General features: G+C 43.6%; 1 protein-coding gene across 1 annotated transcript; it reads left to right on the top strand.

The window, feature by feature from the left end:
* Positions 1-289: 289 nt before the first annotated feature.
* On the top strand, positions 290-3,218 carry LOC123439135 (disease resistance protein RPM1-like). Its single transcript, XM_045115884.1, has one exon. The coding sequence runs from the start codon at positions 331-333 to the stop codon at positions 3,061-3,063; it is 2,733 nt and encodes a 910-aa protein (XP_044971819.1). The 5' UTR covers positions 290-330; the 3' UTR covers positions 3,064-3,218.
* The last annotated feature ends 15,266 nt before the right edge of the window (positions 3,219-18,484 follow it).

Genomic DNA, 18,484 nt, shown 5'->3' with positions numbered 1-18,484 from the left:
CTAATGAACGTATTGATTTCAGATCCGAATCTGGCCAATGGCGCTTCGCAAACTATTCATTTCTTCAAAATTGCATGTGGTGGCTAGATTCTCTTTCATGAGAGGAGCATACACAATGCCAACTTGGTTGAGCACATTGATTAGATCTCGGCAAGGCCAGACTGTAACTTGTAGGACACATCTGAGGCTTTTTCATCACATGACCACCTAAACACTCGGAAGAACAGAAGCAACGCAGAATACACACACACACACACACACACACACACACACACACCATATCCATTTGAAAACTCTGCTCGAGTTCTCAGACCAGAGCCCAGATCCACCATGGCGGAGGGCGTGGTGGCGTTGCTGACTGCCAAGCTCGGTTTTGCCTTGGCAAAAGAGGCAGCGACCTTGGGCGCATCGCTGCTGTGCAAGGAGGCATCTGCGCTCAAGGGCCTCTTCTGCGAGATCCGTGAGGCCAAGGAGGAGCTGCAGAGCATGCAGGCGTACCTCCAGGGGGCTGAGCGGTTCAAGGACACCGACGAGACCACCGGTATCTTCGTCAACAAGATCAGGGGCTTCGCCTTCGAGATCGAGGATGTGGTCGACGAGTTCACCTACAAGCTGGAAGACACCCATGGGGGATTCGCCAAGAAGATGAAGAAGAGGGTCAAGCACATCAAGGCATGGCGCCGTTTGACACTCAAGCTGCAGGATATCAAGGGCAGGCTTCAAGGCGCAGACAGGAGAAAGGTCCGCTATGACATGAGAGGGATTGACAGAGAGGGCTTGAACAATGTTCAGTCAAGATCTGCTGGCCAATCTCTGAATCTTGCGAGGGAAGAGGATCTTGTTGGAATTAAGGAGACCAAGGGCAAGCTGATGCATTTGCTGGTGGGTGATTTGGAAGAACCAGGGACCAAAATTGCAGCTATTTGGGGAATGGGAGGTGTGGGTAAAACCACTTTGGTTCATCATCTATACAAGGCTGTGAAGACAAACTTCAGTATTTCTGTGTGGATAACTGTATCAAGTAGCTGCCAAGTTGAAGATTTGTTGAAACAAATCGCAAGTCAACTCGGTGTCGCAATTGGTGCCGCCAACACAAACAGGGACCTGGTTGAGGTAATCTGTAACTATCTGCAAGGTTCAAAATATCTCATAGTTTTGGATGATGTTTGGCATGTGGATCTCTGGTTTAAGATAAGGAATGCATTTCCTAGAGAAAGCACAGGTCGATTTGTTATCACCACTAGAATACAGGAGGTGGCATTGCTGGCAACTAAAAACTGTACAATCAAACTGGAACCATTACAGAGACGTTATGCGTGGCAGTTATTCTGCAACGAAGCCTTCTGGAACAATGTGAAGAAAACATGCCCAGATGATCTGAAAAATCTAGCTCATCAGTTTCTGGGTAAGTGTGGTGGTTTGCCCATTGCTATTGCTTGTGTAGGCCGCTTGTTGTCATGCAGGCATCCAACTTACTCTCAGTGGGAAAGTTTATACAAGGAGCTAGAGTTGCAGCTCAGTAATAATGTGATACTCAATGTTAATATTGTTCTGAAAGTCAGCTTGGAGGACCTTCCAACTCATCTGAAGAACTGTTTTCTCCACTGCACAATATTTCCAGAGGGCTGTCAATTTGGAAGGAAAAGATTAATAAGGCATTGGATCGCAGCTGGATTCATTAAAGAAGCAGGGAGCAAAACATTGGAGGAAGTGGCAGAGGGCTACCTGAACGAACTTGTAAACAGAAGCCTACTGCAGGTGGTTGAGCAGAATTGCTGTGGCCGAGTTCGCAGGTGCCGAATGCATGACATTATCCGTGTTCTTGCTCTCGCTAAATCAGAAGAAGAATCCTTTTGTCAATTTTACAATGGCTCAAGGCCTTTTTCGACCGAAAACACGCGCCGTCTGTCAATTCAGAATACAAACATGGAACAACCGACTCCATTGTTGTGTGCAACAAGTCTCCGCTCTCTGCATGTTTTCAACAGTCATCTGAGAACTGATTCTCTAGAGGCTTTCCTCAAACCGTTCAACTTGCTGTCAACATTGGACCTGCAAGGAGTTCAAATCAAGAGACTACCGAAGACTGTTTTCAACTTGTTTAATCTGCGCTTTCTAGGTCTTCGAGATACTCAAATTGAATATCTCCCAAAAGAAATAGGAAGGTTACAGAACCTGGAAGTCCTTGATGCTTACAATGCTATGCTGTCGGTGCTTCCAGTGGAAGTAGCCACACTTCGGAAATTGAAATATCTCTATGTGCTTACTATCCCAGCTGGAGCTAATGAGAGAGTTCTTACTTTTGATGGGATCCAGGTGCCCAAGTGTATCGGCAATTTGACCGACTTGCTGGCCCTGCAACTTATCGAAGCCAACAGTGAGGTTCTGTGTCAGCTAGGATGTTTGACCAATTTAAGAACTTTTGCTATTGCTAAAGTTAGGAGTGGCCATTGTGTAGATTTGTGTTGGGCGATCACGAAAATGGTTCATCTTGTTCATATAACAATCCTTGCACTTGATCAAAGGGAAGTCCTGCAGCTGGAAGCACTTTGCTTACCACCAACAGTTTCGAAAGTTGATATATCAGCACAGCTGGACAAAAGTATTATACCTCAGTTCGTCTCGTCCAGTTCAAAACTTATTAACCTCACTGATTTACATTTATGCTGGTCCAAATTACATGAAGACTCTTTTGCGTGCCTCTTGGGTTTGCATGGCTTAGTGACGCTTCACCTTACCAAGGCTTATGATGGAAATGGGCTACATTTCCATGCAACATCACTTCCAAAACTCAAGGTACTAGGCATATGGGATGCCCCGAATCTCAGCAGAGTTATAATTGAAAAAGGTGCTATGCAAAATGTTGTCAAACTATTTCTCAGAGACTGTCCAGAATTGAAGGATCTTCCTCATGGCATTGAGCATCTTAGAACCCTTGAGCACCTGGAGCTGCAGGATATTTCTGAAGAGCTGAAACGGAAGCTTCAGCAAAATGGGGAATCAAAGAAATACAGTGAAGATTGGATGAAAATTAGCCATGTGAGATGGGTTGACGTACTTTAGGTGTAATGAAGTAGAACAGAGTGAGTGCGGGCAGGGGTTGCTAGTTGGAAATGCAAATGTTTTTTGTAGCGTTGTGTTTTCAGTTTTAAATGGTGAAGCCGCTTGTCCTTTATTAGTGTTTTGATCTTTGTTGGGGCTGCCAAAAGCACGCACGCACCGATGTAATTTGTTCCTTTTTTTTCCATCAACAAACATGTATGTGAACACTACATCTACAGTGTTTCTACAGTGTAGTTTGCTTTCTTGCATGAACTTATTTGTGTGCAGCATGGACAACATCCATTTTACTGTGATCTGTTTTCAACCATTTAAACTCAGTTTCCAATCCAAGTTTTTTGTGTTCAAATTCCAGTTAACAGTTTCATTAACCTAATATGTGCGGGTACGCATGATGGTTTCGACAAGCATAGAGGTGCTTTTTATTAAAACTCTGCGGAGAATAAGCGTAAGCATCGGTTCTTCAAATGGAACATCATTTGTAGGTCCAAAAACATGGGAGGGATGGGCATCATTAATACTGCGGTGATGAACAAATGCCTTATGATCAAGTGGTGATGGAAAATCATGTCCTCGGGCCGAGACTCCCTTTGGTTATCTATTCTTAAGACGAAATACTTCCCCTCATCTAATCCTATGGTTGCCTCCCATAGGGGGATCACAGTTCTGGAAGGATTTGGTTAAGGTTCGGCCTATTTTCAAGGACCATGTCAAATTTCTAGTGGGTAATGGCGCCTCGACCCATTTTTGGCTTGACTGGTGGTGTGGGGATTCTACTCTCTCGGTGACCTTCCCTACGTTGCTCTCTTTCTGTCCTAAACCTGAGATTTCCATCGCGGAGCTTGCGGGTGATAACTGGGCTTGGCCTTTCGGCGTGCGTTGTCTCCCGAAGAGTTGGTTCAGTGGCAGCGTCTTGCTGCCCTTTTTCCCTCGCTCTTGGAGACGGAGGACTCGGTGGTCTGGCCTCACTCTGCTTCGGGTCGCTTCTCAGTCAAGTCCCTTTATTCAAAGCTTATTGTTGGTACTCCTATGAAGAAGTTCTGTCAGATTTGGCGTTCGCGAATTCCTCCTATGATTAAAACCTTCACGTGGCAAGCTTTCAGGGGCCGCCTCCCGAAGGCTGATCAGATTCGGAAACGCAACGGCCCGGGTTCGGACCGTTGTGCCCTATGTGATGCTTTGGAGGATAGCAATTATATTTTTTTTCAACTGTGTCTTGGCTAAATTGATCTAGTGCTGCTTTAGATCTTGGTTGCGAGTGTCATGGGCTCCTTCATCTTTTTCTGAGCTCCGAATTCTCGCTACTCCTCTGGTTGGTGATACGAAACATTTGTTTTGGATTGGACTGGCGGCGGTGTGTTGGGCCTTGTGGACTACCAGAAACAAGTTCATCATTGAACATAGGGTCTGTCTACGTCTCAGTCAACTAAGACTTCGCGAAGTCTACATCTTCTGACGTCAACTAAAGTAGATTAGCCCCGTTTCTTAATATGGCGTGTGATGGGCTGTATCAGCTTGGTTCTGGGCTTTTCTTATTTGTTTGCTTGTTTATTTAGGCTAGGTTTTTTCTTTTGTTTGTGTATTTGGACTGAGATGTTTCCTTATCTGTTTGTTTGTTTTTTGCACAAGGAAAAATGTGTTTAACAATAAAGTACATGCCTGGGATAGAGACAAAAATGTACTGGATAAGTGCTTTGGCCAGCGATTCTTGTTGCATCGTGATTTTTCTGGGCGCTACTTCTTGTAACGCGCCACTAGCGTATCGTTAGGTCTTTGTACGATTTTTTCGCATCTAGGTTTTTTGTTTCCTTTTCCTTTTTGTTTGTGTTTTTATTTTAATTTTTGGTTCCACGTTGGCTAAAAAAAGAGAGGGGAGAACTTGTTTACATTTGTTACGATATCTAGAAAAAATCGTTTCTATATTTTAAAAATCTTCATCGTGCATTCAAAAAAATTGTGTAATTGCGAAAATGTTCAATATTTTTTATTTTTCTACATATATTTTTTAATTTAAAAAGAATGTTCAATGTATTTTTGACAAAGTACTGAAAGTGTAGGGAGTGACTAGTTGCAGGCATTTGTACCCCTTATAGTTGTGTTTCATGTTACACTACGAGTAACAATTGAGATATGACATGTGCATCAGTGTTTTCTTGGTAAGACCCAACAACTCACCACTAAAATGTAGTCACGTTCAAGACATGTCGTTGCAGTCTGAGATGACACTTGGAGTTGCGTGTCTAGTGGCCAATTGCAGTTCTGGTCGAGAGGGTGGCATGTAGTTGCAGTCGAGACCGACACTTGCAGTTGCAAGGCTAATGTCGAGCATGCAACTGCCCCCCTCTCTCCCATCGGCCTCCGACAGAAACACAAAGGTCAGTTGCACTCAGGAGGGAGACATGCAATTGCAGTCGAGGAAGACACTTGTAGTTGCAACCGTAGTGTCGGGCATGCAACCGCCCCCTCTCCTACTATCACCGACAAAACAAAACGCCAGTTATATTCGGGTGTGTGGACATGCAATTATAGAAAGGGTGACACTTTCGGTTGCATGTCTAGTGCGGAAAATGCAACTCCCCCTCCCATGCCTCCCACCGACCACTGACAAAGCAAAAGATCAGTTGCAATCGGGTGTGTAGGCATGCAATTGCAGCTGAAGGTGACACTTGCAGTTGCGAGTCTAGTGTCGGGCATGCAACTACCCTTCCCCCTTTGCCGCCGCCCACCAAGCAAAAAAAAGGTGGGTTACGATTGGGTGTGCAGGCATGCAGTTGCAGTTGAAGGCGACACTTGTAGTTACAACCCTAGTGTCGAACATGCAATTATCTCCTCTCCCGCCACCCACCAACAAAACAAAAAAGGTCGGTTGCGGTTGGGTGTGTAAGCATGCAGCTACAGTCGAGTGCGACACATGTAGTTGCAAGCCTAGTGTAAGACTTGCAACTGCCCTCCCCTCTCCCTCTTCTCCACACAAAAGCACAAGGCCATTTGTAGTCAGGAGGGAGGCGTGCAGTTGCAGTCGAGGGCGACACTTGCACTTGCAAGTCTACTACAAAGCATGCAACTGCCCCCTTCACTCCCGCCAGTCTCCAACAACAACACAAGATCAATTGCAGTCGGGAGGAAGACATATGCAATTGCAGTCGAGGGCAATACTTGTAGTTGCAAGCCTAGTGACGGGCATGCAACAACCCCTCCCCTCTCCCTCTGCCCACCGACAAAGTAAAACATCAGTTGCAGTTGGGTGTGTCAACATGCAATTGCAGACAATGAGACACTTGCAATTGCATGCCTAATGTCAGACATGCACCTGCCACCCTTCCATCTCCCACTGACCATCTACAAAAGCAAAAGATCAGTTGCAAGCGGTTGTATAGGCATGCAATTGCAGTTGAGGGCAACACTTCCTCCTAGTATTGGGCATGCAACTACCCTCCCTCCTTTCCCGCCAAACACCGACCAAGAAAGGGTCAGTTGCAGTTGTGTGTGTTGGCATGCAGTTCTAGCCGCAACTATCGCCTCTCCCGCCCCCAGCCAACAAAACAAAAGGTCGGTTGCGACAGGGTGTGTAGCAAAAAAACAAGCAAAAAATAAATAAAAATAAAAAAGGTTGCTGGCTTACCCCTTCTTTTTCAGTTTTTTGTACTCGTCTCATACATACTTTCTGAAGCCGCTTCTTGGCTCTCATTGTTGTAACAACTCAAACAAACTTCACAAAACCATCTCCTGTGCACATAAAAAACACAAAAAATTGGGCCGGTGAGTAGATCAAATATGAAAAACATACATGTTCAGTAACACGCACAAAAACAAAAATATCTAGATAATGGTTTCAAAGAGGTAATAAATACATAATTTAACAAAGTAAAATGCCGGCTGACATTTCACTGACCCGAAAAAGGAAGTCTGGATCTACCACAAGTATAAATACGAATTTAAGCAACAGTTAGATGTCGCGAACAAAAAAGTATCCACTGTTCATGGGTAAAAAATGACCACACTATACATTTTTAACACATGACGTATGTGGCTGGAAAGATGATAAACATGAGTACAACAAACATGCTTCTAAACACGTGTTGAGTAAATCTACAACCCAACAACCATTTTTGGTACTTGCAAACTATGCATGCGAGTCGTGAGATTCTGCATGAAGATAGCATAAAACAATATATAAAAGCAACAACAACAAAAATACATTTGAGTCGCAAAGAACAAAAAGTAAAGTAAAATAACAAAGAATACAAAACCCAATTTAACACAGTAGCTTTTTTTAGGGAAAAACACAGTAGCTAATGATCCAGTAGAAAACTTGCATGCTAAATGTAAAATAATTCTGGACTTTAAAAACGGCCCAAAAACAACGACAAAAAAAAAACTGAAGAAGATAACTGCAGCAACCGTGTCGGTAGAAATGTGCTACTGATACACCAAAAACATTTAAAAAAATACATCAAAAAATAGTACGACATGAAAATATTGACTTATTGAAAGTTTGCTCAGCAGTCGTTGTACATTGAAGAAGGTAGTGCAAGTTTTTTTTAAATTTTTTTTAGAAAAGGAGGTTAAACCCTCAGCCAAGAAGGTAGGGCAACTAGACAATGAAAAAGAAGTTAAAGGCGAAAACAAGAATAAAGAAGCAAGTGATAGATGATATTCTTTTAGTAAAATTATAAATAAAAAATAATAATAAGTAGAACAATAAAAACATAAATTAGGCAACTACAACAAAAAAGTACACTTTTTCAAGTAAAAAAGAATGGCCACTTGTACACAAGGAAAAACACCCATGCTGCAAGGAGAGTACGGAGAGAGGAGTGTATGTGATAGGACCCCTTTCTCTTCCAAATTCATCATGTAGTAACAATAATGGTGACAACTCCCCTTCTCTCTCCTCAGTTGTAAAAGTACACAAAAGAAAGAAAACAAATAAGAAACAAACAACGAAATAGGGCTGAACACCTGCCCAGCCCGCGGGAAAACCCTGCCCCAGCCACAACGAAAGGAGCCCAAAACAAACAAGAAACGGGCAAGAAAAACAAGCCAGACACACGCTTTAACATGCCGAATTGAGACAAAGACACTGAGCTGCGCGTATCTTCAAGCAACAATGATCCAATGGTTAAGGCGTCGACTAAGACTTCACTAAGTCTAAGTCGACTGAGATTTAGCAGCTCCATTGAACATATCTTTTTGCTAAACCTGCTGATTGCTTATTTAAAGCTTGCTTGTTCCTGCAGCAGTGGAGATTATTGACTAAGCCTGAAGACACATACAACTTCGGCCTGCTGTTATCTAAGATCCGGTCCTCGGCATCTTCCATTTCGTGGCAGGAGCCTGATGTCTAAATCTCGGAGTGACTGAGGGCTTGCTTATTGTTCGTCTTTCTCTCGGAGTTTAATGTTTGTCCGGCCTGCGTGTCGTGGGTTTGGCTCGCGTGCCATGTATCTCACTCTTTGCTTCGTGTTTCGCCTTAGGTGACGGTTCGGATTCGTGGTGTTTGCTGTCTGTGACTCTGCCTAGTGGCTTTATTTATAAAGTCGGGCTCATGCCTTTTCTCTAAAAAATGATCTAGAAAGATCTTCTGAATTTTTCTCTCTCCTGATTCTATGTGAACATAAAACTAGGCTCTGTATGTTATTTTACAAGCCCATTGCTGGTTTGGTGGCCAGTGATTCACTCCATATTCCGAACAACCAGGGTTTCAAGTCCTTTGTGATACAGGTTTTTGCATATTTTTTCACACCAAACGCCCTAAACCTGGTTTTTGAGAAAAAAATCATCGAATTTGCAAATAGACCTCCGTAAAAATAGTTAAGTGTATCTGATAGCTGCCCGGAAACCCAAGTCAAGACCTCAAAGTCGTCTCCGCCGACACACAATCTTTGGTACCAGTGCATCCCAATGGCAGTTGCAGGCTTGAACCGAACAGCTGACAAGCTAGTGCAAGTAAAATAGAATTCGAGGCATGCATGCATGCATGGCCACCAAAACTTACGTTGTAAGTGAAGATATTTACTGACACTACTACTCCTGCCACTCCGCGTCCATTGCATGCTGCTAGTGTAAAAATTGAACAGTCGCAACCGCTCGCTGCTAACAAGTTCTTTAGGCATCGCAAATACAACAAGATGATCAGAGTGGCGCAGCGGAAGCGTGGTGGGCCCATAACCCACAGGTCCCAGGATCGAAACCTGGCTCTGATATTTTTTCCTTTTTTAACGTTGTTCGGCCCAGTTTCCTTTTGATGAATTTCTGACTGGGCTTCACGTACTGGCCTGAATCTCTGACTGGGTTTCAGTTCTTTGCATGGTCCATTTCTCTTTCTTTTTTTTGACCATGTCCATTTCCCTAGGATTGCTTTGCCTGTTTCTTCTGTTGATGCATCTGATCAATGTCCAACTGATTCTTAACCTCAAGAGGAAAATATAGTCTTGGATCAATCAACTTGACTGTGTGTTGTAGTAGATTTTTTTGCGGAACATTGCAGAAATCCCCAAGCCGGCCATCGAGACAATAATCCTTATTTCTCTCTCTCTCTCTCTCTCTCACACACACACACACACAATGTAGCATACGAGACACACACACACACAATGTAGCATACGAGACACACACACACACACACACAAAATGTAGCATACGACACACACACACACACACACAAAACCCGGAGCGGCGGTCGAACTCTGGTAAGGCATTTGGTTCGGGTTTTACTAGTCGGACAGCCGGTTCACCAGCTTGATAAAAGTTTTTTACAAATAATAATATACTCCCTCCGTTCCTAAATATAAGTCTTTCTAGAGTTTTCACTAATAGACTACATACGGATGTATATATATAGACATACTTTAGAGTATAGATTAATTCATTTTGCTTCGTATGTAGACACCTAATGAAATATCTTAAAAGACTTATATTTAGGTACGGAGGGAGTATTTAAAGTAATAATATGTACTAAAATAGAATTAAAAATAGGGTCAAATAGCAATGGTTTCCTCTATTGGAGAACAAAGAAACACAGTTGAGGTGATTATCAGCCCAAGGGTAGGACAATGCCATTAATGACCTAAGACCAAATCCCTCGTATATATCTACTTGCAATAGTATTTTTCTGATTTTCTCAGTACACTAGTTCGACAACCCGGTTTGTTAGCCGGTTTCATGAAAACTGACAAGTCTGATCGGTTCTCACCGGCCTGGTTGCAGGTCGGTACTTTGTGCTTAAACTACCGTTAGGATTGTCGGCTCTGGTTTCTTCTTGTCCGACAGGCGGTCCAGTCCAATAGGGTGTCTTTATGTTTCGGAAGGAACTTAAGCAAACTCGACAACATGGCCCCCTATGTATGCTTTTGCCTTTTGACAGCCTTTTGACAGTCCAATGAGTTTCTGTCTCTGTTCTGAAGCCTTTTGACAGCAATCAAAACACAACCTACTGGACTTCAAATAATTTGAAATTTGACAGGGAGCTTCACAAACATACCAGGTTCAAAATCCTAGCACTGAACTAAGGCTAGTTCTCAACAGAATGACCAGCACATCCTCATCTATAAGAGAAGAAAATGTTTCCAGCATCCCAGACTTAGTGAAATTTCAGAGTTCACTAATCTGGAATTTTTCAGCCACATGCCCACTTTGTCTAGGCATAGTTTGTACATACATTACACCAAGTGATAATTGACACCACTATATTGTAGAGCAAAACCCCTACTTTTTTCACACAAAAACTCATGCCCTTGGGCTCCACCTATTCCATGGAATCAAAGATCAAACTTGCAACAAATCTGAATATGCAACTCCATAAAGTATCCTTCTAAGACAACAACTACAAAGGTTGAGTTCATGTGCACAATGACAAAGTGACATGGGGGTTTGAACCCCATGTTTGTGTCATGCACATCAACAACACCAATACTTATCACAAGCCAACCCCACACACAACATGCTCTCTCTCATATTAAACATGAGGAGGTGCACAACTTGCAAAGGTGGGAAGGTCCACACACACACACATTACAAGCATAACATAAAGCTAGTCCTACTCAATCTAGTTAGAACATACAATAGCTACACTCCCATCATGATTCCAACACCATCACACACCATTTACTCATGTGCACATCAATGCACATCATGCCTTGACATGTGTGAGGCTCACACACACCTCAAACACACTAGCATCACATGGAGCAAGATCCCAACTCCAAGCATAAGGGAAACACACTCACATGCACAAACTACCACCACCAAGGCTTAAATCTCAAGGACTTGTGCAATTGCACAAGCATGGGTGTAGGGTTACACACACACTCAATCTCAAGCACAAACTCACACACACAAAAATATTAATAGTAAATTTTCAGCCATACATCTTTAGTTTTAGGTGTCTAACAATAATTATGGGAAAATGTCATATGATAACAGAAATACTAAAAATATAGCAAAGTAAAACTCATATGATTAGCTTAAATAAGAACCAAATTCTACTGACTTCATCGGCAACAATGATGCTTCAATGCTTCAACAATATTTTTTAAAGAAACCCTTTTGCCTTTAAATTGAGGGATTAGTTTTTTTTTCTGTTCTCCTTTCTGCAGCACCCGACAAATGCTTCGGGGGCAACATTGTAAGACTAATCAATTAATGACCTAAAATTACACAGAGGCTACCTTTGTTGGACCAATCGAAAGTAGATCATACATCTAGAAGACATAGACAAGAAGTCATTATCTTGCCTTGCAATCACTCTGCACCTTGTAGAGCTTGGAGCGTCGTAACCACTATACAATGGTCTTCCACCACATAACCATGTCGTGACAAGGAGAGGGGCAAACTTTGTCATATGGAAACATTTTCTGCCGAGACATCCCTTGCACCTCCTCATGACCTCACCGCAAACTACCATCACTAAAAGAGTTCACCAGAGCACTATGCAAGGTAACAGACCCTCAAGTGTTGTTGAAGGGCACAGAACACCGACACCTCATCGTCCCACAAGCACCTATGAGAGTCGGTTGACAAACAGAACAAAGATTACCAAGGTATTGACTGTAGCCACAAAGAACTTACAACGCCACCACCGAACGCCACCAAGGAGAGCTAACAAATCAAACGGGGCCCAAAAGGGATGCCAAACGACCGACAAGGATCAATGACTCCAAAACAACACCCCAAGGGTGCAATAACATTGAAGGCATCATTTTTGTTTGATACAATATGGAGTTGATGTTTTTGCATGAAGCATATGTCGAACAAAGTACGGGAGGTTCAAAATGACACCTGGAAGGAGGGAAACATGAAAGACCACCTGAAGGATGCTGGAAGCATTGCATCCCGTACCTAATTAACAATATCGTGTAAGTTGTCGAGTCCAGAAAAGCACATGAGTGTGGGACCTCATTAGTCTTTGTCTAGTCAGTGGCGAAGTTCCTTGCTAGGTCCACCCATGGCATAGTGACTCATCCCGAGCACCAGCGCTAACGAAAGGTCGATCTATCATGGCTGCCGCTCGAACCCAAACCATAGTCATCGAGCACAAATTGCAACCACCGCCGCGACACACGCCCCCACCGGCAACAACCACCATCGTCTGAGCGAACCATAGCCCCTGAGGAGGCCAGGTCCGGGTGGAAAGCCCCCCCTCCCCACAGAGTTGTAGCATTGCACCCAGGTCAGCATGTCATCACGAGCTTGCGCACCCGTGTAATGTGCAAGCCCCATCGGAACCAGGCACCTCACGCCACCCCATCCCAATCGAGAGAAGGATCCAATGAAAACGAGGAAGAAGGATGGGGAGGAGTGTCGGCAGCAACTAGGCTTTCCTCCTCGGCGCCCGCGGGAAAAACACCGGGGACAAATATTGAGGTTATCTGCTAGACCCATGTTGAGTGAGTATTAGAAATAGTATTTGTCTTTCTTGGCTTTTCCCCCCAAAAAAAATCAGATTTGGATGTGGTTTTATTTTAGTGTGATGCACACATCTTGCTTTCCGGTCTGTACAAAACTTAGTTGCATATATATGCGTAGTTCAAATTTCAATACACTGCACATGTGCATTGTTGCTATTTCTCTTTCTTGATTGTCTAATGAAAAAATAATTGTAAAAATGCAAACAAAAGATCATGAAACTATTGCTTTGGCGAAATATGACAATGTCTACGAGAAAAAACAGAAATTGAAGAAAACTATTTCGTGATGAGTCAAAAGATACAAGGCCACTCATACTAGCACAAAGTTGGCTGGATCGGCGCAATCTCTCCTCTCCTAGCCGTTGTTTCAGCTCACGTTCTTAGTTTGGCCGTGTGTGCAGGTTGTTGGGACGTTGTTCAGTACCTCGTGCCGGGAAGGTTCTTACGCTGTGGCTGTGCAAGTGCCACAGTGTAGGCATGGTCACACCCCGGGAAGTGATGTTTTTGGCTGCCCGGGGGGCGCTAGTGCCGTAGTCGCGTGTGGCGCCAGAGCGTCTGCATGGCCGCACCCCGGGCAGTTCTGTTGCTTCGGCGGCCCAGGCGCCACGAGTTCTGTACCAACCGGCGATGGCACAGCATACTCATGGCCAGAACCCGGGTGATTCCCTGTCCTCCGCGGCCCGGGGATCGGTGAATCAAAGGTTGGAAATATTCGTCCTCTACGCCATATTCCTCCTCTACGAAGCTCTCTCCGCAAATTAAAGGTTGCACCTGCACGAACACCACCATCACAATCAAATCCGCCGGGTTGCAGCATGCATAAACATCAACGCCAGAGGGCGGGTGGTTACCTTTGGCCCTGGCGGCAGAGCATGGCAGCAGGAAGCAGCATACGATAATAACAAGGAGGAGCACGGCGCGTGCGAGCGAGGATGAAGAAGAAGGTCGCTTCATTATCAATGTCAAACTAGCTTCTTGTTAGCCTTCTGTCTGTAGATAGCTCCCAACGGCTTCTTTTATAGGATTATAGTACTACTGTACTGGTGACATTAATTAATTAATTAGTAGCAGGTGACTTCAGGTCAAAGTCATATCTCGGTAGGCATGTACATGCTTATTATTACTCCTCCGTCTCAAAATAAATGTCTTAAGCTTAGTACAACTTTATACTAAAAATAGTATAAAATTGAGACAGTTATTTTGGGACGGAGGAAGTATTATTTTTACGGGTGAAATAATGTATTATTCATCTCATAATGTTCATATAATTAGCAAGAGCCAACTCTACTGCATCTAACGGGCCAGATAACCAACCCACTGTACGCGCAAATTTAGCTAAACTGTTGTTGACCTTATTTTAAGTACGATTAACATGAGTAATACAAGATTCAGAAACGCACATGAGGTGTCTAATCCCCTTAATGAGCGAGGAGTAGACCGATCTTTCCAGTTCCCAAGCTTGAATTCACCGCTCTAGATGGCAATCGACAAACCTTTCATGCAAACACATAATTCAGCTTCAAGAACTTCATGGCAAGAAAAGAGCTCCTTGTAATATCTGTCCTTAATTTTCCCCTTATAATAATATTGATATGTTTTAGAATAGATATACATTCGTTTTGTAATTCTGGTAAGCCCCCTCCGCTGGAAGATGTGTAGCAAGTTTTCCAATAACTTGCAAATGCTTCTCTGACCAAGTTATTGAAGATGTGTGGCAAGTCAAGTGCCGAAGTCGCCCCTCTGTTTGTCAGTGTTGTCCCCTCCCGGCGCATGGTTTGAACCGGTCAAGCAAATCTGCTGGTAAATGTAAGAAGTGTAACATAGAGCTCGGACGTAGATGCTAATCTTGACCAATCGACGAGTGCATGCACGGCCAGCAAAATTGCGTGGTATAGTAATTGTGGCATGCATAGAACCTATTTACCTCTCCGCTGTTGGTCCAGACCCGACGCCGAGTACTTTCCGACGACGGCAACGACCGACGACGAACGACGACGAAGCGCACGCACGTAGCAAAGCTAAGCACCCAGGCTAGCAGCTGGATGGATAGATGGAAGCTAGCACAACTAGGCGAATGCTGAACACGTACGTATACAACAACCGGCTGATTGATTCTGATGGTCAAAACTACATGCACGTACACACACGAGGAGGCTGGCCGTATATTGCCAAAGGCTCGTATCGAGCCTTGTGTATTTTATTTCAACTCTGATCGATTTGATCTAAGCAAAGTACAGGGATAGGTTACATATATATACTAGCTAAGCCAGTTAGTAGTAATCCTACTCGGTGCATTATTAGAAATCATAGACAAGCACGTACACGTCCACGGCAAGGACACGGACTCGTATACGTGGTCGTGTTTAACTCTAACATCCGCCTTCACTAGCTATTATCTTTTTGTAGGCAAACACATGCTTTATTATATCGCAGACGGAATGTTTACATGTATGGTGACTGATTCATAAGATAGATCAAACCAAGTGCGACCGCAAACACTTTAATTTCATACATGAAATAACAACTGGAAAATGAAGTTTGCGGAGCCTGGATTTCCTGAATGATTACACCATAATGGGCATTCACGCCCCTCTGAATTTCTTTGACCAGTATGTCCCTATCAACTTGTGACCATATGAACTCTTGCAAGATTCAGATCTTCATCTAGGGTGAGACCCTCCCAACATGCCAATGCATCCATACAAGTCGGGTCTGAGATTGCATGTGGTAGGGCAGGTGGCGGCGCCAACAGAAAAACTCTATTGGTTCATTTGTAAGTTCTGGGGTCAATTGGCTCAAGTTGCTAGGAGTGATAAACAAAATTTTAAAAAGAAAATGGGTGTTACCAGAAAATGCTTGTTATAAGCTCCGAGGTTCTAAAGAATAAGTTTAGCTCCTGAAAATGCTCAAAATAGCCAAAATCACAGTCATCATTGTTATATAATAATGGCACTATAGGGTCAACTTCGATTTTGCAACTAAACCTCGTACGGTTATTGGATTTGTTTGAGCATTACCTGCATGAGCAATGCCTAGTTGCCGTTGTTTGGCCACATCAGTTGCGGCCAAGGAGTCCCTTCATTGGTCTCTTGCACCACCTGTGTCTCTGTGATCTCTATTGCCATAGCTTTTTATGCACCGTCGCCGTCGGAAATCTGATCACACTAAGTTCTAGGGGAGGGGGTGTCCACAACTTTTCTGCTCTTTCTGCTCTTCTATAGGGTCTGTGGCCCACACTATGAGCAACCATGATCTACAACGTTTGTTCCACTTTAGAAATAGATCAAGGAGGGATGTCAGTACAGATTGGGTTGCGCAAGTCCAAATTGACCGTAGTCAGTTCATGCATCTGACGGTAGAGTAGTCAAGTACTCGACTTGCATGTTAGAATGAACCTTTTGTACTATTAAGTGCATGATGTCACAGCCTTGATGAATCGAATAAAGCACCCGGTGGATTTAAGTTCCTTCGTCCACAAAATATAGCATGCCACTCGCATGATGGAACCTATATATGAATCAAAAGGAGGCTCACAGTCTCACAGAATAAATGGGAAACAGTTAGCAAGTCCAAAGTAAAGTCGGTTCATGTAGTTGAGCGCCATGTCTTGCCCTGATTAGTACTAGTTAACAGATTCGTGATCATCATAATTTCAGTGTAATTTACTAAAGATGAACGTAAATCAAGATGGACGCTAGGGAAGACCAAATCAAAGTCAATTCATGCGATCTAGACTGTACGAGCAATTAATGTGCGACTTACTGAAAGCAACTTGCAAGTAAATCTAGGATCGATCAGCCGATCTTGATCTCGTCAAAGTCAATGCTTCGTTAAACAACTTTCTACTGACAAGTAAATGCGGGGTACCAAACCTTGTGATTGTCCTCTGGAGTAAAGCAAAGTCTTCAACACATTAGTACTTGCAAAGTACGTCCCAAAACAGTGTTACCAAGCCATTTGAATACTACTCCCAGTGAAATTAATGGAGCCCAGTGAAGGTGAATATGATATATTCCCTCTCTAAACTCTCTTATGTTTCTTTACGGAGCGAGTGCCCCTCAAGCCAACTTGCAATATATTTTAGCCAAACTGTACCATGATGCAGCTTCCGTTAGATAGTGGCCAGTCCATATAATTTAGTTTAGATCCACAGGAAGCTAGATAGCTAGCCTATAAATAGTACCAGGAGGCGCTCCATCATATAGTCACCAGCAGGTAGCTTATTCACATATCTTATCTTGACACCTTCTCTTAGTCCACATATCTAGCTACTTCTTTAGCTACAAAGCTTGCTCGGCAACAATGGCTGCAGGTGGGGCTTCTCTTGTTGCTGCTGTTGCTGTTTTCTCCATGTTGATCATGTCTTCGCTAGGGCAGCCAAGGCCTTCATGCAATGACTGTGTGGCACCATGCAATGCCGAATGCAATGAAAAGATGAAAATCTTCTGCGGTAGTGCCTGCAGCGGCGGTGCTAGGGAGTCCTGCCGGAGAGCGGTATTGGCGCAGTGCACTGCACGCGGTACTTGCTGCAGTAGCAATGGCACATGCACTTGTGACTGCATGACAGTAGCTGGAAAAAGTTGCATGGAGATCGGCGGCTTCAACCCCATAGGTTGCCACTCTTGCCAGTACGGCATAGCCGTGGAATGCTATCCCATCTGTTACAACAACTGCAAGAAGATAGGGTGCGAGCCTGCATAGGAATAACTAATGGGTTGCCCTACACAGGAAATAATATGACTCGCTGTAGTCGCTTTCGTCGATTTCTGTAAACGCCACGACCTGGTTTTGTGGGATGGCGCAGGAGGAATGGGCCGTGGCGCATCACCTCTGGCTTTTTTAGCCGAGGATTTGTATTCTGTATTTCTGTTTATTTTTTCTGTTGAATAATGTGTCCCAGTGTGAACTGTGAAATGATGGTTGTTCATGTTGATTATCTTGTATACATCAGCTTGTCCATCAGAGTATGCGTTTTTGTGTCGTTGTAGTATCCAATAATACCGGAAGGTGATGCTTGCATTCGCCATGTCGTTTACTCTCTTTTGATGTTCATGACACTGTCCTTTTCCATATGTAAATCACCTTCTACTGATGATTACTCCATGTTAAGCACCGATTCAGTTCAATTTGGTTAGATAATTCTGTTGCTATCTAGATTAATACATGGACAGCCATGGCTAATGTCACGGGAGAGAACGAGAGGGAACTGACCACACTTGGATTCAGCCATAGACATGGGCGATAAGTACAGGATACAAACTGCAGCACGGGATACAAACTACAGCGCGACCACCTCTGTACAAGAGCTCACACGGTACCACCTCTGTATGGCTTCAGCTATACAAGAGCTCACACGGTACAAATTAACAAATATACTCTCTCCGTTCCTCAATATAAGTCTTTCTAGAGGTTTCACTAGCGAACTATATACGGATGTATATAGACATACTTTAGAGTATAAATTCACTCATTTTGCTCCGTATGAAATCCTTAGTAGAATCTTTAAAAGAGACTTA

This window comes from Hordeum vulgare, chromosome 3H, assembly GCF_904849725.1.
Source record: "Hordeum vulgare subsp. vulgare chromosome 3H, MorexV3_pseudomolecules_assembly, whole genome shotgun sequence".
Classification (NCBI taxonomy): domain Eukaryota; kingdom Viridiplantae; phylum Streptophyta; class Magnoliopsida; order Poales; family Poaceae; genus Hordeum; species Hordeum vulgare.
Note: the sequence above shows the minus strand (reverse complement) of the source record. Positions and strands in the feature narration are given on the sequence as shown.